This window comes from Musa acuminata, unplaced genomic scaffold (genome assembly GCF_036884655.1).
Source record: "Musa acuminata AAA Group cultivar baxijiao unplaced genomic scaffold, Cavendish_Baxijiao_AAA HiC_scaffold_1079, whole genome shotgun sequence".
NCBI lineage: Eukaryota > Viridiplantae > Streptophyta > Magnoliopsida > Zingiberales > Musaceae > Musa > Musa acuminata.
The window spans coordinates 13,296-35,891 of NW_027021293.1; the positions used below are offsets into that span (position 1 = coordinate 13,296).

At 41.5% G+C, this 22,596-nt stretch overlaps 3 protein-coding genes across 7 annotated transcripts; 1 reads left to right on the forward strand and 2 right to left on the reverse strand.

Annotated features, from left to right (window-relative positions):
- Positions 1-851: 851 nt before the first annotated feature.
- LOC103984057 (THO complex subunit 4D) lies at positions 852-10,029 on the reverse strand. Of its 4 annotated transcripts, XM_009401463.3 has the most exons (7): positions 9,731-10,028; positions 7,159-7,387; positions 6,410-6,553; positions 6,255-6,323; positions 5,028-5,218; positions 4,017-4,064; positions 852-1,412 (listed from the first exon to the last, which is right to left on the reverse strand). In XM_009401463.3, exons 2-7 carry the CDS (start codon positions 7,345-7,347, stop codon positions 1,214-1,216), a joined length of 840 nt encoding a protein of 279 aa, XP_009399738.2. In that variant the 5' UTR covers positions 7,348-7,387; positions 9,731-10,028; the 3' UTR covers positions 852-1,213. The 4 variants fall into 4 exon arrangements, with proteins under 4 accessions (XP_009399738.2, XP_065033949.1, XP_018681863.2 ...); XM_065177877.1 differs by lacking the exon at positions 4,017-4,064 and having other exon boundaries at positions 9,731-10,029; XM_018826318.2 differs by lacking the exons at positions 7,159-7,387; positions 9,731-10,028 and adding an exon at positions 6,841-6,995.
- Positions 10,030-11,106: 1,077 nt separating this feature from the next.
- On the forward strand, positions 11,107-13,516 carry LOC135666298 (endoglucanase 6-like). 2 transcript variants are annotated; one of them, XM_065177875.1, is made up of 7 exons: positions 11,107-11,412; positions 11,454-11,864; positions 11,944-12,036; positions 12,137-12,298; positions 12,548-12,662; positions 12,764-12,927; positions 12,994-13,516. In XM_065177875.1, the coding sequence occupies exons 1-7, from the start codon at positions 11,158-11,160 to the stop codon at positions 13,342-13,344; spliced, it is 1,551 nt and encodes a 516-aa protein (XP_065033947.1). In that variant the 5' UTR covers positions 11,107-11,157; the 3' UTR covers positions 13,345-13,516. The 2 variants fall into 2 exon arrangements, with proteins under 2 accessions (XP_065033947.1, XP_065033946.1); XM_065177874.1 differs by having other exon boundaries at positions 11,108-11,361.
- A 1,316-nt stretch (positions 13,517-14,832) lies between these two features.
- On the reverse strand, positions 14,833-22,500 carry LOC135666299 (glucan endo-1,3-beta-glucosidase 14-like). Its single transcript, XM_065177876.1, has 4 exons — positions 22,387-22,500; positions 21,760-22,283; positions 19,814-20,853; positions 14,833-15,262 (listed from the first exon to the last, which is right to left on the reverse strand). Exons 2-4 carry the CDS (start codon positions 21,962-21,964, stop codon positions 15,179-15,181), a joined length of 1,329 nt encoding a protein of 442 aa, XP_065033948.1. The 5' UTR covers positions 21,965-22,283; positions 22,387-22,500; the 3' UTR covers positions 14,833-15,178.
- Between the last annotated feature and the right edge of the window lie 96 nt (positions 22,501-22,596).

The window sequence follows — 22,596 nt, forward strand, 5'->3', positions numbered from 1 at the left end:
TTGATAGATAGTATGTGGATCCACTTTGAAATTACTGTACCTACATAATGAATAGGTTTTTTGATGCAAATATTAGTAATGCATCGTTAGCTACTTATGGCATGCATACAGAGGATGATGATATATTGTTTCTTTTCGGTTCTACTTGTATAATATGGTAGATATTGTAGCGTGTTGAAAGTGAGAGGGCAGCAAATAAAAAGGGTGGGGAGACCACGCGGTTAACGTAACAGCGACGTTCCGAGGGAATGCGACAGGAAAAAAACAGTGGCGAGACCGAGTTGATCATATACATTATGTGGCAGTGAACGTTCCCATTATTTTGCATTCAAAGGTCAAACGGAACCCTCTCGAAAAGAATCAGAGGTCGAAGCCGAGAAAGCAGCTTCGACAACAAAAGGCATCACCGGTGAGTTGAGAAAGTCTGCAATAAAGGCCGAGAGGGGTTTGAGCTACCGTTTTGGATTTCTTTGCCGTACTTGTATGCATCTAGATGGTTAAACACCTCAGCATCAAAGATGTGACAATGTTCTGGAAGCAATCGGACGTCTTCCACGACGAACTCGATCGATCAACAACCACGCTGTGTAAGTGCTGCTTAAACTCGTCTCAGGAATGGGTCATCGTTCTACAGCCTAAGGGGCTATTGAGATCGATGGTAACTTGGAAATCAAATGTAATACTAGAGAAAGTCGCAGTCATTACTACACAAAAAACATGGAAGAAACATTGATTGGATCAACGAGATCACTTACTTACCTCCCCCATTCTGCATCGCAAAAAGAAAAAGAAAAGACCGGGGGAGAGAACAATATGAGCTTCAAAAAAGGCTGCTTTGGAAATGGAAAACATTCACCACGATCAATCCCACATGAAAGAGGCTTTAATAAAGCATCCAAGGAAAGCCACATACAGTGAAATACTAGGAGGTAACAACAAACAGGCAAACAGGTCAACTAGTCTTAACTGGATCAGAAATCCATGGAGCAAGCCACACTAGTTTCGCTACAATCAACTAGGGCACTCTGAAATGCCAACAACAAGAGAGAGAAAATAATCTGAACTACTGGTTCCGGCGCATATGTAGTAGGAGTCTGTTCTTTATAAGCCCAGTCCAAAAGACTGGAACCCAAATACCATAGTGTGATACTTTCACGATTTTATCACACCCTTTAGCAGGAATCCAAGCACTCTGCACAAGCACCAGATTGCATTAAGATGTGTTCATTGCTTCGGCATGATAGGTATCCAACTCCTTATCCAGGTCATCTGCTGACTTCTCAACGTTTTGCATTCTCCCACTGCCACGGCCACGACCAATGCCTCTAACACTGCCACGACCAATGCCTCTAACACTACTGCCACGGCCACGACCACGACCACGACCTCGCTGAAAGCCTCCACGATTTGTCCTGTGCATTAGGCAAATTTAGATAATGCAATAGCTAGCACAGAAACACAGATAAAAATAACACAGGTTGATCTAGTACAATAGACAACTGAAATCATTACAAGTGATGAATTTCCTAAAAAATAACAGAAATTTGCATGGGTGGATCAGACTATGGCACTCACCTGGGCATAAATAAGAAATTATTGCAATTGGATGAAGATCCTAGGAAATGACAGCAATTTGTTGGGCCGATTATCTAGTGACTATGTGCTCTATGTTATCTAACTTACTGAATTCTTGAGATTCTCCATTCGATGCAAGAGAGACAAGATGATATAGCTTAAGACTGAGTAAATTAAATGATGCACACTAAGAAACCAGGCATTTTCAATTGTTGGTTGCAGAAAAATAGTGGAGATGTTGCAGAAAAAGGTTAGGGAATTATGCAAAAGTTAAAAGATTTTAAGACACAGCTTGACACAAGGATCCCATCTCTTGTACCAATGCTCAGAACGATAGGTTTCCATAAATATATCTTGTGATGCAAACAATGAACCATGAAGTAATTGATCTTATTCTTGTTTAAAATTGTAGAAAGCAAATATATGTTTGCAGTATCATATGGTAAGTTCAGCTTCCTGCATTCTAGATCAGTGGGGAAGAATCCTCTTGATTGGAGCCGTATGAGAAAACATGTTCTTCTGAATGCCAGGCCATAAAAACACAGTTTTAATATGAAATATCAAGTTCATTCATTGTTTTTCTAAAGATGGACTACTACTTAGATAAAGGATATAATCAGTTTGATTCTTAAAGGATTCTCAATGAAAAAAAGGTAACAAAGTGTTACCAACATTAAGTTATTGTCTATGCTACAATAATAACAGAAACAATATATGAAAAAGTAATAATAAGAGAACTAAAAATGTAGTTAAGATATATATATTTGAGAAGTTTTATTAAGTAGAAATTTCAGGTATTTCCGCTTGATTGCTTAACATGATGAAGAGATTGATGAATATATTATTCATAAAGTAAAAATTGATGATTAAAGTGGAGAGGGGTGTCACGAGTTTTGGGTACCATAATGTCATTTAGATTAACAGAATTTTGTAAGATGATTGTTAGATCAATCATACTTTACGGATCTGAAGGTAAAGCAAACATATACAAAAAATTTGTCACAAAAATCAGAATATTGAAGTGAATGTGGAATTTCCACGGAAGACAAAGAATAGGGTTTTTATTTGCCATAGCTCAAATAGAGGACAAAATGAAGAATCATCTACATTTCTAAGTAGGTTTTAAATAGTGTGGCTAGATGAGTGACAAATGAAGAGCTTAAAAGACTTTCCTCCAACCCCATGACAGATTTATATAGTTGATCTCAAATAGTTGAAACATCACGACTTATTGTTGAAAAGTAGTTCCTTCGTTTGGTTTCTTGCTTGGCCTGAGAGTGCTCCTAATCAAGGTATGCAATTTCGTATCGTACTAGAGTATCGACGTTCGTTCGGTATATATACATATATATATATATACATATATATATATACATATATATATATACATATATATATATATGTATAATTCGATGACGTCGCCTCTCTTCTCCCAGGCGGGACGACGTCGCCTCATTTATATATATATATATAAATTAATAAATATATATTTATATATAAAAGATTATATATATATATATCGTTCTGTTCGGTAACGGGCGATCCGTATACCGGTAAGCTAATGGACTGATACGTACCACTTGTACCGAACGGTACTATTCGAAATTGCATACCTTGCTCATAATCAACCTAAACACTGTCTAAGAATCCTAACAATTACAAACATAATATAGCAAAACCAACTAATATGGTACTAAAGAATATTGCTCTCACTAAAATAAAAACAAAATTCTGGATAAAATCCCAGAAAATAGACAAACACATCATCCTATAAAAAAATAATTAAAAACAATACTAGACACATGCTTGACTAGACTTAGACACGATTTAACAAAATTAACTCAACCCATTTTAATACACCTGAACTCAACCTGAACCCCACTGCATCACGTTTAGAGCCAAAGGTGACACATATGAAGAGTTTGTAAATAGATATGTTGCACTGTAAGATGAGAAGTCTCTGATGTGCAATTAATGTAACACCCAAAACAGGACATACCATCAAATTCCTGGCTTATGATTGGGTATTATGTTTCTTAAACTGATCCACGACATAGCAAACCATACGTGCAAAACAATATACAGACATGCATAAAAAGTCTCATTACATGCTCATGGCAGAGAAAAAAGCAACCATCCAAACAAACAAAAAATTATAAAGTGCATTAAAGTCAAATAATGATGTCACAATGAGCCTAATAGGGATATAAACAGCAATCAAATAATGCAATCAACCCAATAAATGAGGTAGGTGCCAAAGAAGGAGAAAAGACTTAAGCTAGGAGGAAACAACTAAACAAATAAAACTACCATGATTACACAAAAAATACTGATGGTTTGCAAATACCAGTTAAAATTCAATAAGGTTCTTTAAAAGGTAGATATAAACAGCATTAAAGAAGAATTTTTGGTAACCACGAAATGAGTTTCTATGAGCTTACCCAGAGGCACGATTAAAAGAACTTGAACCACCTCGAACAAATTGTGGACTGAAAAGAAGGTTTCTCAAAGTTAGCTTCCAGCAAAAAACCTCATTCAAAATTTGGGTAAGTGAAAGATACTCTCTACTCAAGAAGATTTATGTCTATGGACATCCAAGAAACCTCATTCAAAATTTTAAACTAAACTTCATGAAGTTCCTAGAAGTTTAGGTTCTACCGAAATGAAATGTTTTGACATGATCCATTCAAAGATAGGCTTACAAAATTAGTGTGTGGAGTGTGGACATTCTTTAATATCATCTGAGATAAAAGGTATCATTCAAACACCAAAATCAAATATATGGTAAGATAATAAATAAAAATGTAAAACAAATCTAATTAAAACATCATAAAATTTTACAGTTTAAGAAAACATCTAAAAATATATCCTTAGGAAAAAAAAACATATATCAACCTGCACGCAAACACACAAACACACACAATGTAATAATTCAATGCACTATACTACCCAAACATGGTAAACAAAGTTGGAGTCCAATAAGAGAGGAGAAGACCTACGTGTTACAAACTACCAAGTAAACATGAGGTGATTTCTGATAAAGAAGAGAAGAAAAACAACACTGAAATCCCAGACACAGCACACTCCACAATCAATTTTTTCACATAACCAGAATTAACCTATAGAAAAAAAATTAGGTAAGACTCATTAAGTAACAAATATACGAAGACCTATGAGTTACAAAGTTGGAGTCCAATAAGAAAGGAGAAGACCTACGTGTTACAAACTACCAAGTAAACATGAGGTGATTTCTGATAAAGAAGAGAAGAAAAACAACACTGAAATCCCTGACACAGCACACTCCACAATCAAATTTTTCACATAACCAGAATTAATCTATAGAAAAAAAATTAGGTAAGACTCATTAAGTAACAAATATACAAAGACATCAGTTCAAGACATTGACACAAATCAGTAAGCAAAAAGATAAATAACAGAAGAGAATCACGTACGTCATAACAACTGTCCTTTTTCCTCTACCATTTGGACCGCCAAGAACATTCACACGAGGAGTGATAGGCAAGCCTAGATTAGTGCCTATAACTTCTATTTTCATGGGTTTCCCATCCAGCTGCACATTGTTATATCGCTTTAAAGCAGCCATGGCATCACTTCTTCTTGTATACACCACTTCTGCTGAACCCTGTAAACAAAATTAAGATTTCAATCAACTAAATGCAAGAGACAAAGAGAGGCTTCTACAACAGACTATTCCCTTGTATCATCCACAGCAACAACAATCCCCTTAAGGAATTGTATCCAAGTTTAAAGGGCAACATAGCACAATCATTCCTCTGAAGAGTCAACTGAATCACAAAGAACAATATTGTACAACCTTGCCACTACACCAATGTAAATGGTTTCTGCGTCAAGCATGCAAACTGTTCATGTGTTAAAGATTATGCTGTTCACATAAGATTATGATGTTCACATAACTTATCACTGTTCCTATGTTTCCATGTTAAGTTTTAGGATTTACCTATAAAAACAATCCTGATGGGCTTTTTCATTATTGAAATCTCAGTTGAATTTAATGTGAACTTATAAGGTCATGTTTGCTACATAACTTATCAGTTAAATTTTAACTTTTACAATTAGAGCATGTCCAGTTGTGATATCTTTATACATCAATGGCATGAAAAAAAAGTAAAATATAACCCTGGGCAGCTTACTGCTAGTAACTTCTTTAATACTTTTTTCGACCATGTTGACAATGGCTGCTTGGTATAAGTTTGAACAGACACATTTCTTGACCCATCATGTGGACTGACATTTTTTTTTCTTTTTTTTTGTGATTATAAACAAAAACGTCCGAGTGTTCAATATAATAACCATACTTCCTCCCATACAAATACATAAACAACATAGATAAACAATGGCATTCAAAATAACAGCTGAAAATATAACAGCCATAAAAAACAATCATTTTCTAGATTTTATTAGTTCCCCTTAAGTTAAAAAGGGCAAGGCAATTCTCCCATGCTTCGATCTTAAGAAGTCATGGTAAGAAAACTCATTCATGCTGAATATAAAATTACACTTTCTATTTCCTAAAGCAAAAAAAAGAAGAAGATAAGATGCAATAAAGAATTTTGTATGCTTTATATGCAACAGTCAATCTTGCACAAAGAATAAAAGAACAATATGCTGGTTGTATTAGAAAAAGACAAGCTACTCACACTTGGGCGACCAGTCCTATCGTAATGAACTGCAAATCGCTTGAGGTCACCAACTTCAGAGAACAACTCCTGTAGTAGGATTAAAATTTGATTAAATAAAAAGAATATATGACCAAAAGATAGTATAACTTGGTTAACTTAAGGATTCAACTCACCCTTATATCTTCATTGGAGACCCCATAATCTAAATTCGAGATGTAAAGTTTTGTACCAGTTTCAATTCCTGAAATGCCTGCAGCTACCATGCTATCATCAAATAGATCATGTCTCCATATCATATCCTTTGTTCTGCTGAAGGACTGATGAAATTGCAACCAAAGATCCAGATCATGGAACAGATGTGTTAGCACATAATCACAAAAAAAATAAAAAGTTCACTGTGCATAGTAAGTCTAATATAAGAATGAAGATACGTTCTTATAATAAATATCAACAGCAGCAAATTCTGCAGTTGGAAAAGCACTTTTTACCAATATAGAACAAATCAAATAGCATATAAAGCATGTAGATAAGAGTTTACGATGAGAATTCCACCAAAATAGCACATAACCGGAAGTAGAGAATTCCACCAATATCATATGCTGACCATAAGTTACTGGTGAGAGCTCCAGTTCCAAAGTACGAGCCCTTAAGCACTTCCACAAAAAACGACCCCATGAACTAGCATACAAATTGAGGGCTTGACTGTCGAAGATATGAAGTTCCAAATTTAGCAACAGATCCCTTGAAATTCTCCCCTTTAAATCCTTCATTAATGAATTAAGCACCAAAAAGTAATATAATCTGAATGCTGTGTATGAGCCTCTCCATGTAAAAAGTTCTGATATCCAGCCCTTCGTGTCTTGGTTTCTAATGATTCAGATTCTTGAAGGTATGCATAAAAAAGCAACAGTTTTGGGCTTGCCTTGGCAATCTTGTATGGAGATGGCCGACTGTTAACCCTGAGAGAGCCTTGATGAAGCATCCCCATTCCCCTTCCACGAAAGCTACCACCACGTCCACGGCCCCGCCCTGGGCCTCGCCCTCTCCCCCTTTGACTACCAGTTCGGTTTTTAATGAGATCATCCAGTGACATATCCAAAGATGTAGCCATTCGACAATGATTAGGAAATTGCTGAGATGATAACCAAGACCTGTAATAAAAAAAACCAAATTATATTCTTTCGATCTGTCCATTAAAAAAAAGGCCCAGAAATAGAAAACATTATGGTTACCATAAGAAAGAAATATCTTATAGACAAAAACCATTGCAAATAAAAACCTAAGTAGGAAATAAAAAGTGTAAACTAATCAGAACTACAAACTAAAGAACTGTAGTGTAGACATTTTAAAAGTCTTAACAATCAGATGCTCTAGATGGCTTTATGAAATTTGATTGTGTCAATAATTGCAAAATCTCCCTGGCAATCCTTCGAAGTGATCATAACAATAAAAATTAAGGCATGACTCAGACACTTGGCCTTACAAGGTCTAATAGCACACTCAAAGCTCGCTCGAAGCGCCCAACACCTCGGTTCGGGCGAGTGCCCAGGCGGTGCCTCCTTGAAGCGCACCACTTGGTCCACACACAAGGCACTCAGTCCTCGTCTCGCCCGAGCACTTAGGCGAGCACCTATTTAAATCACTGCATACAGACAAAAAAATTTGTGCTTCTTGTTGTAGGTTATTTTAGTTGATTTATCGCGATATCTTGAGGCATTTGTGGGCTTCTGACCTATTCATTTGATGTCTTTCTCTATTGCCAATCTTTTTGCCAATTAACTTTGTTTTTGTCGTTCCTCACGATAGTAGGAGAATGGAACTTTGCTTTAATTGTTGAATGTGAACTTTGGAAGGAGATTTGTCTGCATTTAGCATTGAACACAGCTAAATATATTGTTATTTCCCAATAGAGTTTGCTTCCTTGAGGGATCTGCTCCCTTCGGCTCTAACTGCAGATCATATGGTCTTGTGGTTTCACCAGTAGGGAATCCTTTTTTTTCTTTCTGAAAATAGCAAGTGGTGAAGGCACAATGTTGTTTATGAACTTTGTTGTTTATGAAGAGGAGAAAACAACACTTAGGTATCATCAATTTTAGGGGAAAAATGTGGTGGCACGATATTGTTATTGTTTGATTAACATTAAAAATAAAAATAAAAAACCAGATGCCCCAAATTGTCTTGTGGAAACCCAATTAACACATAAGCAGAATGTGCATCATATTCTCCACAATAGCACCAATCCTTGACGAAATCAAAGCAACTGTCTAATAGAACATTAGCATATAATAGGTAATAACACTATCCATACCCCATAAAAACATTCAATTCAAGGAAAAAACATTAAATCTTTCTTCCACAGGATAATGTAGTTACCAAGCTTATTTAATACAGTGCATAGTTGGTGTAATATTCTTGAAACACCAATGTCCATTTCCAAAAATGCCATGACTTAATAAAATTTGCATACACAATCGAGATTAAAAGAAAAATATTTTAAGAAACAACCCACACCAAGCAATTTGATAGATCAACCATCATTACGAGAATTATATCTAGATATTATCATAGTCATTCAACATACTATATTAAATTCTCATAAACAAAGAATCATCAAATTGGAGGATCTCGTTACTCTGAATGACCAAAATTTACACAAAATTGACTTCATGTTTGTAATATGATAGAAATATAATAGAAATAAAACATGTAAACTTCAAAAAGTGCCGGACAACCCATGACAAGCCACCTTCATTGTGTAAAATGGATAATTACTACTATTTCAAAGGTTGGGTAATTCTCACCATATTCTTACTGTGTGTTTAATAACTATAGTCACACTGCAAAATCGTCCCTAATGAAAAAGCATATCGACCATCAAAACACTAAAAGCCCAGCCTTCAACACCCAACACCAGACGCCAAAAAATTAACTGCACAACAACTAAAGCAATCTGTTTAAATCTATCACAAAACAAAGACCAAAGCGAAAAAAAGAAACAACCAGAACCCAAGAAAACACCTGCAAATAGTTAGCTACTCTGATCCAACAACAGAAAAACATATTGTCAGGCATTGTTCAACAAACTGGGGGGACCGGTACATATCGCCCGGTGCTTATCAGTCTGCCAGTGGACCGGGATATGAACTGCCCAAAAAGGGGCGGTCCAGTTTTCGTTTTAACCAGTCAATTTAGGGTATACGAGCGCGAGCACGCAGCCACACGGTCATGCCGGACCTCCTGGTATTTCTCCTCCTCCTATTCCTCTACCTTCTCATCTTCTTCCCTCGCCCCTTCTGGCACCATGATATGCCCGGAATGGACCCGTACCCAAAACTGAATAATTCAGGGCTCATAATCACATCATACTAGCAACGAGTTAACCCGCAGAAAAGATCAATCGGAAGAAACACCAAGTAAAAAACCACGTGAAAGATCAAAGAGACGATTTAGGGGCTTACGAAGGAAAAAAACCACAAGATAGAACAAAAAAATACCTCAAAACCACTACGAAGTCCTCCCCAGCTCGCTCAGAAAAAGATCATCAGAAGGGTCGGCACACAAAGAAAGGAGGGAGAACTCGGGCGAATTCACCGGGGAGCGGCGGATGAGATTTATAGGGTTAGATATCGGAGAGCGATAATGATTCCGGCTCTCTACTCGGCCTCGGCCTCCTGGGGATCGAACTTGGAAACCGAAACTTGGACGGATTCGAGCGGGTACGGGGGTTGCTAGGGCTTTAGGGAGAGAGCAGAAACCGGGGCAAAGCTTAATGGCTAAGCGTTAGGGCGACTGGATATAGACACGAACGGCCTGGCCCTTTTGATAGCCTAAAGCCAGATGGGCCCCCGTCGGCCTGGCACACCGTCCCCTTTGTGGGTCCCACACCATTTTGACCATTGCCTAATAATAAAGAACCTTAAATCTCAGCCACGCACAAATATTTGAACTATTTTACGCATTTAAAGGCCTCAAACCTCGAACAATAAATACAAAGCTCATCACCTACCTACACGAAAGCGGACCGTATACAAGTCCGAGCTCAACTTGATCTACGATAGATGGATCGGGCATTCGTTGGGTGGCCAACTTATACGAATATAATGGTTTGATGGGCTTTCAGGGTGGATTTGATTTAAATGAGTATTATTCATGTGAGCAAATTGGATCGTATTATGCTATGCCTGTGTTAACAGAAAAAGAAATGAATAGTATATTCCCCCATTGCTACGTATCGTGTACTGTCTACTGAGATATTTGTCCGAGCGACTGCACGCTCGGACATGATTGCCACGTATCTCGGTCCCCCTCCACCTTCTCTATCCAATAAAGCGCATGTTTCCATCGCAATCCACGATGGCCCACCCAAATCCACGGGACAAAAAGCCGTGCCTTCCAAAAGAGACACGGCCTTTATCGACTCCTTCCCCCCTCCCTCCCTCCCTCCCTCCGTAGGCTCGTCGTCTGACCTCCGAAACTAACGGCTCTTTTCCTCTCCCTCTTCCCTCTTCCCTCCTCGCCCGGCGACCCACGTCACCCAACCATCGCTACCAACGGTCACATTATTACCATCATACGGCGCAGACTCGCAGTCCATTAACTCCCCGTCACGTGAAGCTCCGTTTCCGACCGGATCGCGTGTGGCCGGTCCGATCAAACCGGTCGCGGTCAATCCACCCGACCCCACGCGCCATCAACCACCTCACATCGATCGCCGCGCCGCAAAAGGGCCCTCCGTATTCCCACGTGGCTCTCTCTCGTTGGTCCATTATCTCAGCGGCGTATGCCGTCCCATTGCCCGTTGCTGCTTGCTCGCCAACGTCCTCCTCCCCCGTCTTCCTCCCTCTATTTATTCCGAGCTCCACCGGTGGCCATGAGATCGGTAGAGGAAAGCTGATAATAATACAAGGGTTTTGTGGTGAAGATGGTGTCCTCGCCGCGGCTGTTCTGGCCGTTGCTGGCCTTCCTTCTGGCGGTGCTACGGCCGTCCGCAGCCGCGCATGACTACGGCGATGCTCTCCGCAAGAGCATTATTTTCTTCGAGGGGCAGCGCTCCGGCAAGCTACCACACGACCAGCGCCTCACCTGGCGCCGGGACTCAGGACTCCACGACGGCGCCGCCGACGGGGTAAGGCCACCTTTTTTCGGTATCTCGTGGTGTGGCCTCGTTTCGTGGGGGGTTTAGGCTCGTGCGTGGTGGTGGTGGCTCGGTTGGCGCAGGTGGACCTGACGGGCGGGTACTACGACGCGGGGGACAACGTCAAGTTCGGCTTCCCCATGGCGTTCACCACGACGCTGATGGCTTGGAGCGTCATCGACTTCGGGAAGAGCATGGGGCCGCAGCACTTGGCGGAGGCGCTTAAGGCGGTGCGGTGGGCGACGGACTACCTTCTCAAGGCCACCGCCGTGCCCTGCGTGGTGTACGTCCAGGTCGGCGATGCCTTCCGCGACCACTCCTGCTGGGAGCGCCCCGAGGACATGGACACCCCGAGGACCGTCTACAAGGTGGACCGCGACCACCCCGGCTCCGAAATCGCCGGCGAGACCGCCGCCGCCCTCGCCGCCGCCTCCATCGCCTTCCGCTCCGCCGATCCCGCCTACTCCGCCCGCCTCCTCGATCGCGCCATCTCCGTGAGCTCACCTGAACCCGCTTCCTCTCGGTCACTCATCTCTGTCGAACACTTGGTCAGCGCCAACGAATCTCTAACAGGTGTTCGAGTTCGCGGACAAGCACCGGGGCGCCTACAGCAGCAGCCTCCATGACGCGGTGTGCCCGTTCTACTGCGACGTGTCGGGATACGAGGTGCGCCATCTCTCTGTTCTCTAAAAGCCATTCCACCCGTAGGAAATTCCACGAATGGCTTCTGATGAGGTGGTGGTGGTGCGTGTGGGCTCCTCCACAGGACGAGCTGTTGTGGGGCGCGGCGTGGCTACACAAGGCCTCGCGGAGGCGGAACTACCGCGAGTACATCAGGAGGAACGAGGTGATCCTCCACGCCGGCGACAGCATCAACGAGTTCGGCTGGGAAAACAAGCACGCGGGCATCAACGTCCTCATCTCCAAGGTATGCCCATTTATTTCACCAAGCCGGTGACGGGATCTCTCTCTCTCTCTCTCTCCTTTTTAAGAAAGCTGCAATTTCTGTCTTCGTCGTGTCTCGCGTCGGCTTATCTCCAGTGGCTTCTCGGGCTCCGGGAAATGGCATGGACTGTAGCTGTCATTGACAGAGGATTTTGACCGTTGTCTCTGACCTTTTGTCTTCCTTCTTTTGCTGAGACACAGCATATAATTCTTTGTTTACCGATTGGTGCAGGAAGTTTTGATGGGGAAGGATGATTACTTGGAGTCTTTCCGGATAAACGCGGATAACTTCATCTGCTCGCTGCTGCCGGGGATATCTGATCATCCACAAATCCAGTACTCGCCAGGTTTGCTGATACATCCCATTGAATCATCTGACAGGATTATTTGATCTGTTGATACTGAGTCGTGTGATCGATCCATTTCCTGTTTCGATGTGCGATGCAAGGTGGGCTGTTGTTCAAGGCCGGAGGGAGCAACATGCAGCACGTCACGGCGCTCTCCTTCCTGCTCCTCGCCTACTCCAACTACCTCAGCCACGCGGGCGGCCGGGTGGCCTGCGGTGGCGCCTCCGCCTCGCCCGTGACGCTCAAGCGCGTGGCCAAACGTCAGGTGAGTGGCGGCACGGCCGTGGCTCGATCTGCTGCACATGGAAAGCTGGCTGACGTTGTTGCGCAGGTGGACTACATACTGGGGGACAACCCGCTGGGGATGTCGTACATGGTGGGGTACGGGGCGCGGTGGCCGCGGCGGATCCACCACCGGGGGAGCTCGCTGCCGTCGGTGAAGGTGCACCCGGGGCGGATCGGGTGCAAGGCCGGGACGGCCTACTACCTCAGCCCGTCGCCCAACCCCAACGTTCTGGTGGGAGCGGTGGTGGGCGGGCCGACCAACACCAGCGACGCCTTCCCCGACGCCCGCCCCGCATTCCAGCAGTCGGAGCCCACCACCTACATCAACGCCCCCCTCCTCGGCCTCCTCGCCTTCTTCTCCGCCCACCCCGACCCCAACTCCTGGTCCCAGGACTAACTCCGCCACCCTTGGCAATTTGATGACAGCACAAGTGCTAACTCTGGTAGTAGTAAAGTAGTAAACGAGTGACCGTTTTAATTCGTTGGTGTACAGAAGCAGGAGAGTAGTAATGGAGAGACGATGATGAAAGCGTTGCCTGTTTTATGATCCTAAGCTTTGTTCTGATTCATTCGACGAACACTGGTTGCTGGTTTCGTGGATGACCCAATATTTTGATGCTGGTTGCCGTCATGTCAATTAAACAGGTAGGCGGAGGTTTGCTTGTCCGAGTAAATCTTGACGCCTGGGGTCTTGATGGCCTGAAGGGATTAAGAAACCCGGTGTCAGATTTGGCAGTCAGCTCGCTGTGCTACAATCGAGAACAAGGTTCTATGTCACGGGTAGAGAAAGACACCAGATCGACCTTGGCTCACATTTAGGTGTAAATAGATCGATAGAGTCAGCAGCAAAATGCCGAAAAATGGGACAGCAGTAGGAATGATAAGTACCTTGTTTCGTATCCAACGTGAAACAACTAATCAGGATGTTGTTATGTGGAATGATCATTGATGTCACTACGAAATGGTAATGGGCGGTCACGACCATGACCATCCATCCATCCATCCAGCGCTGTGCTACAATCGAGAACAAGGTTCTATGTCACGGGTAGAGAAAGACACCAGATCGACCTTGGCTCACATTTAGGTGTAAATAGATCGATAGAGTCAGCAGCAAAATGCCGAAAAATGGGACAGCAGTAGGAATGATAAGTACCTTGTTTCGTATCCAACGTGAAACAACTAATCAGGATGTTGTTATGTGGAATGATCATTGATGTCACTACGAAATGGTAATGGGCGGTCACGACCATGACCATCCATCCATCCATCCAGCCTCATCCCTCGAGGGCCGACCTCCCCGTCTCCCTGTTGTAGCCAGAGTCGAACACATATGATCATGAAGGGCATTATTAATATTTGATCATCTATATCCCCTATGACACTGCTACATCACATCAGCTATCTATCCCCTATGACACTTTCAGTTCAGTGGATGCATGCCTTTGTTTCGTATATTTCTGGAAACAAAGTCCAATGAAAATTGTGGATAAATCAGAGCAAAATGAGGAACATATTAAATTACTCATCTCCTACTTCTACAAGATAGAGGGAAGCATAGATCCTTCACGATGCAATCGGCAGTTCTTTTAATTTAGATTAAAAAATATTAAGCAAAAGAGAAAACCGATGAGCAATATGAACTGAAAGTCTCAATGAGCTAATCCATGGTAAGAGAGATGAGAAAAACAACTAAAAAGATCAACATCTAGACTGAACAAAACCCTCCATCGATGAAGAATTTGCATCCTTGCTGAATCCAGATTTGCCTACTACACGAATTTGTGCATGATGCTCCGAATTAAGTGAATACAATAAGAGTGATCACAAAGAAAGTTGTTTGAAAAGGGTTATGAAACTGCAACTTGTTAGAACAGGAAAACAAGAATAAATAATGTTCAGCCGAAACATTAAATTATGTGATTACGAATGATAGGCAGAAGTCAAACCAGCATTTTCTGGCTGTGGCCTGTTGGCCTCTGTTATCAGGTTGCAAACAATGAAAAGTTGAAACAAAAACAGGATTTGCATCTTGCAATATCTCTAGCAATTTTGTTCCTACTATTATGCAACAAAAGAGTACTGAAATGGATAAGGTGATCAACAGGAGAACAGCACCAGAGTACCAATGATTTAGTCAATTCACATTCACGGTAGATGAGAAGATCCAACAGCCGTTGCCCTGGTCCGGTCAATGCATCTTGAAGCAGGATTACGTATGGTATGACATCAAATTAAAATGTTAAAGCCATAATGACTGCTATAAAACATGTGATAATCATGGAATAAGGTGCTAACCAACTTTGCGTATGAATATCCTGCAATTGTCACCCAAAGTAGGAAATTGGTCATTCAGGACTGCAACTTATGAATAATGCATTCACAAGTAATATAATTAATATTTATAATTCTAGATCTAATACTAATCAGTCATGGTGCCAAATGCCATAACTTCCATTTTCTGGTTGTCACAGTTTATATTTTTTTCGGTTGTCACAGTTGTATATGTAAACGGCAATTGTTTCTACCAACCCGCCACTCAACCTACAGAGTAAAAATTTTCAAATTGGTTCTCGCTTTCCCAGAAGATAACCTTGAGCATGGGCATTGAAACTTCTATGCTAAGCTTCAAACATCTCACATTTTTGCCTTTTCGTCATCACCCTAAGCAACTGAATATGCAGAGAATGTACTTATTCAAGCCCGTACATATTTTTCAATAAATTACCTCCAATGTGGTGATATTCAATAATAATTCAGATGACATGATACTTACATCTGACAGATAAAGACAATATGCTTAAAGATAAAATATAAAGAATTTCTAAATGCATTGGGTCATAATTATATAGCAGACAGATCCTCATATGTCGTAGCCAAACTTGGAGAAGGCTTTCCTTGAATATTCGAGGCATTTTGCTTATAAGCTGTCATCCAGTGGAATTAATACTGCAGCAGAGGACACCAGAAACAAAGGTTTCCAGATCCATAACCTGGAACTAACAACAGATTTTGACAAATCTGATGTCTGCTAATTCCTAACTGTTAACCTTTGTGCGATTAGGCAGTTGCTGAAGATGAGTCGCATGTCATGCTTGTCATAAGTCATAGAACATCATAAAAGTTGATCACACTCGCTGCAACCATCACTTGTTAGTACAGAAAATCCTACAGACTTTAAAATCACTTAATTCTTTGAGATGTTTTGATATGTTTATGGTTCTACAATGCTTATCAGTTTAGGGTTTCTTTAAGCATTTTAAGGCTTGTTTTAGTCAGAGGCTAGAATCCTGAATCTAGATTGAATACGGAATCATGATAGAACCAGCATCCTCAGAGATAAGTTCCAAAACTTTTTAAACCATTAGTGCCTGAACCTGAGAATAATGTCGTAATTATTAACCTAATGAAAGAGAAACAATCGAGACACACGTTGTGCTTTTCATAATCCACAAGAGTTTAATGCTCCAAGCCTCCAGCTTTCTATTTGCATCCATCACATATCATAAAAAGAATACTCCATATTAAAATCATTAAATATTTAAGATATATTATCAGTAATGCCTCCTAATGGACAGAGAAAAACATAGTCCCAAAGTACTGAGAAAAACATATACTACTGATATAACTAACTGAAAATAGTCCCAAAGCCCCTCGAGGCTTACAAGTCCCTGTATATTATAGGTTAGCATGCCTAAATCCGATGTAGACATTGAGAATTATATGTTAACACTGTATATTATTCATATTAGGATTTCTTTCCACTGTTGGTTGAAAGAAAGGCCAATTAGGCATGTTTGGCAAGAAATAGGAGCATCAGCCACTGTTGATGCCACTAGTGGAGGCGCTGACACCTTATCTGGTTTTAACAGGGTGTACAAGTGCAATGTTTTCGGCGGCAATCACTTGGGTCCCTAGGCTAACAAACCTGGGACCCCCTAGATCCCTAGCTAAAGCTCAGGCATTATATTTATCCAATGAATATATATATATATATGTATATATATATATATATATGTGTGTGTGTGTGTGGGTGTATTTGTATAGATATGGAAATATGTCCAAGTGTGCAATATACATGTCGAATGCTAATAGCCATGTGCAATTATATGGTGGCAAGATAGTCCTAAGATCACTAATGCTAGCAGCTGTTCATATGCTGATTGTTTCCAAGAGCATCCCACACTAGACTTGAGGTGGATGGCCACAACTAAGTGGAGGTTGGCTCACTGCAGCAGCCAGCCAGGCCACTGGAATGCAGCCGGAGACCAATCCTCAAACTAGTCCAGCGAAGAATGTGACAACAGCAATTAACCCCTGTTTGATGTAGGGCTTCAGCAAAGCATTTTGGAAGGTCAAATACTCAAATTCCAGGCTCAGGACTCCTAAAGACACAAGGTAGAGAAGAAAGCAGCTTATAATACTTGGAAGAGGACTTCTACGGACCAGTGGGAGAAGATAATAATAATCCTAATAATACTAATCGGAAGGTACTCAATATTAATACTAGTAAAATTATACAGGTCAGCTACAGATAAGAGTGCATTAGTGCACCAAACACATCTTGATTTCAAATCAACCATTTTCAACATCCTAATTTCATTGTTATTCCCTAGTTATTGGAAGAGACTCTCGAAGTAGAGAACCTTTAGTTAAAAGGAGCTGTTGCAATAGCAACCAAATGAAATATGACTAGATCGTGAAGCTAATGAGATATCTCATCGTTAGTGCTATCAATAATACTTCGTGTACTATTTATTAGGTTTATGCACAAGCCGAAATTTACAAAAAAAAAAGCAAAGGTAAAAGAAGAATGATGCTTGACAAAAGAGTTTTGTGGTGATGCTGCCATGTGGAAGCATAAGAATTGTTGTGCTATTCACACATATATGAGTAAAAATCAGTCCGTGTTCACTTATGACAAAATCTAAATTTATATCTTAATAATTCTAAGTCAAGCATACATTTCTAGCAAATAATGGGTTCCAAGGTTTCAAAGACCTGTCTATACTTGGTATGGTCTGGGATTTATGTGGTTCTAGATCATACTTGGCTTAACACCCAGTATGGTTATAAACCTGGGTACACCGTCCGGTTTCATAATTGAACCAAAAGTACTCATGATAAGTCTATGTCTGATATCATTTTCTTAGTTTTGACATCTTCCCTCCCCCAAAAGGATTTTTTGCTGCCTCCTCATCCTCCTCATTTTAAGAATAGCCACCTCCTATCAGTATGCCTATTCCTTCACGATCGATATCAGTACGAACCAAGATTTCAAATCTTGATGTATATAAGGAAACAAAAAGCATCTCGGAAGTGTACAAGACCAATCAGAGAATCAGATGATTTTACTGCCATAAAAGATGCAACCCAAAATTGCAACCTCATATATTAGGTAATGGTAGTGAAAACGGGAAGTCACGACTCTGGACTGCTCCACAACATTTTCTTTGTATCTTTCTTTTTAACCCTTACGGTTCTTGTTCTGTATAAAAATGAGAAGCAATTTAACTAGTAGTATTTCAGTTCACAACAAAGATTCTACTAAGTACTGAAACAATCGCAACCAAGTTTTAAATTATTAAATCTGAGACCCATGCCAGTAGCATGTTGGACAAGCATGTATGGATTGTATGCCCCAAAAAGACTTTTGATGTTAGTATTTCATGGGTCTACTATGGTACCAACATACTGGTATCAAGTTGGATTTGTCAACGCGGATGGTATGCTAGCACAAACCAATGCCAGAAGCATGTAGGACAAGTATGTATTGGTTGTACACCTCAAAAAATGCTGTGGTGGTATCCTATAGGTACCAAATGCTGGTATCCTCTTCTAGTAAGGTTTTTCCAAGTGCATCCTATGGACCTATCTTTCCATGCTGAAACTTCTACACGGATCCATATGATATGCTAATCATAGCAAACGATGACACGCTGATTAGTAATGGTGTTTCGGAGAGGAAGATGAAAAGAGAGAAGAGGAAGGCAATGTGAAGGAACAATATGCAATGATGTTTCGGAGAGGAAGATGAAAAGAGAGAAGAGGAAGGCAATGTGAAGGAACAAAGGAAGGAAGAAGAGGAAGGAAGAAGGGAAAACAATGGAGGAAGAAGACGGAGCAATGGAGGAGGAAGAAGGAAGAAGACGGACTGATAGGGGAGGAGGAAGAAGAAGGAAGAAGATGGAGCGATAGAGGAGGAAGAAGATGGAGTGGTGGAGGAGGAGGAAGAAGGGGAAGTAGTGGAGGAGAAGGAAGAAGAGGAAGAGAAGAGGAGAGCGTGTAATGAAGAGATAAAAAGCAAAGCACGGGCGGGCGACATCCCATGGCAACAACGAATGAGCTAGCAGCATCCCACGGCAACAACAAATGGGCTAGCAGCATCCTATGGCAGCAGCAAACAGACAGGTGGGTCCCGATGGCAGCGAATGGATGGGCGACGACACAAGGCAACAACGACGACATCCACAGCAACAAGGATAGCAGCATCATGAGAAATGGGTAGCAAGCCCTAATCAGGGGGAGGGTCGCAAGGCTTCATTTGTTTTTATATAAGATTTGGACCGAAACAGGAAAGCTCTGTGTACCGATCTAGGGACCACCCGTTTCGTACCATTTCAAGCAATACGACAATCCTTGGTATAAACATCCTAAACTATCCAACCATGTTTGAAACTAAGTTTCTAAAACTTTCTTTTGGACATTAACTTTCTAAGAAGATTCCTCGAAGAAGATTCTTTTTAGTTTCAGTGTGCAGTTTATAGTTGCAACTATAATATTGTAACAAGGTATTTAAAACTATTAGTTCCCTAAGCAAAATTGCTTAAAAAGCATAAGCATAATAAAAAAGATAAAAATTCCATTACCTTCAGGGATAAGAGAGATGGGGATGCACATGAAGGCTTCAGGCCAGTAAAGCCAATATCGTATGATATACTCCCATCTGCCTTGAATAGCCCATAGTGCTTCTCAGAACTTGCCCCAGGCTTCTGATTCTCATTAAACAAGGCAAACAAATATGCCTTAACCACAATCTTTGGCCTGAGTGGAGTCCCTTTTTTCTTAAAAAGCCGTTTACGAAGATTATAATTGTAAGTCCTTGCATTGTGGGTGGTAGCTCCTAGTTCATTTTCATCCCCACTAGAGGCCCAACCCGTCTCTGAAACCCGGACTTCCATTTTATCAAATCCAGCAGCTTCCAGAGCAGCATAAGCTGCATCTATTTGAGCATCAAACATGTTATCATAGTGCAGGTTAGTCTTTGCATCATAAATTCCAGGATTGGACTCAAAAAGAGCATAATTGATATCAATATGATCAGGATCATAGGTGTAGGCCAGAAACGGATATACATTGACGTAGAAGGGACTGCCAATCTTTGAAAAGAAATCCAAAATTGGCTTCATGTAAACGAGGACATCTTCTTTGAAAGTGCAGGATGAGGGAGGGAAGGAATTAACGAAAACAGCCTGCGAATGTGGTGTCGACACCATTATGTCATCTGCCAATTGAAGTCTCTTGAGAGCATTGTACACACTTTTTATGGCGCCCAAAAGAATTTCTGGCAATTCCTGATCTGAACCGCCCAAGACTTCATTCCCAATTACAATCTCTCGAATGCGAGTATCAGGCAGAAATGGCTGCACATTTTCCTTGACCCAGCTCAAAGCATTATCTTCATTTACACTCATGTCTTTCAGATGGTCATTGCTGACTGACACAACCAGATCGAGCCCAGACCCTCTAAATGCATTGAGCACATTGTGATCTGCATCATAAATTCTCACATTCTTTATCTTTGCTGCTTTTAGAAGTGTAACAACACTTTCAGGTGGAGGAATATTGTCAGCAATCCTGCCATAGTTTATCCCAAAGGTCCCAGTAAATGCCTGAACCTTCACTGGGCCTTCAAAGCAACAGAAACAGATTATTTACTAACAGAAAGTTGTGTATATACTATATAGTATACAATATTATATTCCAATCAGAAAGGGTTCCAAAAAAAGTGTTGCTGTTAAGTTTACTAACAGAACAAAGTTCCACATATGATAAAATTCTGGTTGTGCAGCATGACAAAGAAGACTATATGAGGACATTTTAATATATCAAATCCAAAAATAAACAAGAGGCAAATGTAAATCTGCATTTAAAGAAACAGAATTCAGATTTGCAATAATAATATCACTCGGTGGAAATTACATTGCTAAATTAAAATGAAATTTTAGCAGATTAAATGACCTTGTGAGGTCATTTAATATATGATCAAAGAAAGAATTATTAGCAGATCAATTGCACCAACATAGCAGCCGGCAGCAAACTAACGATATCCTTAACATGGTAAGAATGATCGGAGACAAGTCACACATAACCTAAATTAGATTTCAAAGAGAGAGCACTCACTATTCCTGAGTATTTTCGTCAAGCAAAGATGGGAAGTTAATCCGTGATTCCAGGGAATAACCCCTCATCAAAGGAAGAAAACAGGAGAAGAGAATAAGTGGAAGAATTGATACCAGTCTTCATGCTCCTCTAGTACAATCAAATATCCAAGATGAGGGAAAAGGAGACAAGTGAGAGAAGAGGACTGAGGCAGAAGATGTCAACAAAAATTGGAAGTTTCGAGTAAAGGGACGATTAAGACTTCATCGAGCAGGTTATCCGAACAGACCTGAAACCACAGCAAATTAGCGTCCACGTCGATCAAAATCCGGACAGGCGATTGCCTTTAGCGAAGCGGAGAACCAATCGGTCCGAAAGGGGGATTTACTAGGGTTCGGCAAAGTGGCATGGTGTAATACGAGCAGAAGCATACCGTGATGAGGGAAGCAAAAGCACAAAAGGCAGCAGAAGAAGTACAGCAGTCGGAAATCCCGCATCCTTTTCTTCTTCACTAGCAGCGGAGGTGGCCGCACGAGGGAGACGGCGATGCCGATGAGAACTGCAAGCGCAGAGGCGGTGGCGGAGGATACCCTGTGTAACGACAGTGGGAAGATTGTACTTGCTTTGTGTGGAAGCATGCCATAGACCAAAATCTTGGCCTCCTTCCGAACCGCAGTCACCGCCACCACCACGACACCCCCAGCGCGAAGGAAAGCCAAGAACCAAGAGAAGCAACGGAGGATGGATGAGGAGGAGGAGGCGGAGGAGGATGGGAGAGGGCCGTCCCAAGGAATCGATTCCTTCAAACGAGCCACATCCACCTGTTTCCACCGTAGAACAAGGGAGGCAATCACCAAATCCGTCGCTTTCCCTTGCCTCACCGACACCCGGTCTCGTGCACTTCGCAATGCCTAGTGTTTCATGGCATCGGCGGCGGCGGCGGTGAAGCAACGAGGACTGGAGAGATGATGATCGCCCCCACAGCCAACCAGGAGCGGAGAGTACTGAGACGACTGGGAGAAGGAAGCGTTACGAGAAAAGAATTGAAACGACCGCGTACCGACCGCTACCGTCGACACCTCCACCACACCCTCCTTCGCCTTTAGGCGATCACCTGGCCCGTGGCACGACAGCACGAAATGAACCCCACCGAGTGCCGGCCGAATCGATATGAATTAAAAGCCCTCTCATTCAACTTGAAAATGAAACATCCATAAAAGTCAAAAAAAATAAAATACATATAATTATTATAAGAAAATATTAAAAGGGT

Bases quoted from the DNA above. Each gene is read 5' to 3' on its own strand.
- LOC135666299 (XM_065177876.1), bottom strand. From the start codon at position 21,964: ATGCTTCCACACAAAGCAAGTACAATCTTCCCACTGTCGTTACACAGG. The intron at 20,854-21,759 runs GTATGCTTCTGC...GTTGCTTTGAAG, and splicing joins CTTTTGCTTCCCTCATCACG to GCCCAGTGAAGGTTCAGGCA. The intron at 15,263-19,813 runs GTAATGGAATTT...TGACAATTGCAG, and splicing joins CATCTCTCTTATCCCTGAAG to GATATTCATACGCAAAGTTG.
- LOC103984057 (XM_009401463.3), bottom strand. From the start codon at position 7,347: ATGGCTACATCTTTGGATATGTCACTGGATGATCTCATTAAAAACCGA. The intron at 6,554-7,158 runs GCAAGCCCAAAA...CAATTTCATCAG, and splicing joins CTCCATACAAGATTGCCAAG to TCCTTCAGCAGAACAAAGGA. The intron at 5,219-6,254 runs GTGAGTAGCTTG...TTTTGTTTACAG, and splicing joins ATAGGACTGGTCGCCCAAGT to GGTTCAGCAGAAGTGGTGTA.
- LOC135666298 (XM_065177875.1), top strand. From the start codon at position 11,158: ATGGTGTCCTCGCCGCGGCTGTTCTGGCCGTTGCTGGCCTTCCTTCTG. The intron at 11,413-11,453 runs GTTTAGGCTCGT...CGGTTGGCGCAG, and splicing joins GTGGCCTCGTTTCGTGGGGG to GTGGACCTGACGGGCGGGTA. The intron at 12,037-12,136 runs GTGCGCCATCTC...GCTCCTCCACAG, and splicing joins GCGACGTGTCGGGATACGAG to GACGAGCTGTTGTGGGGCGC.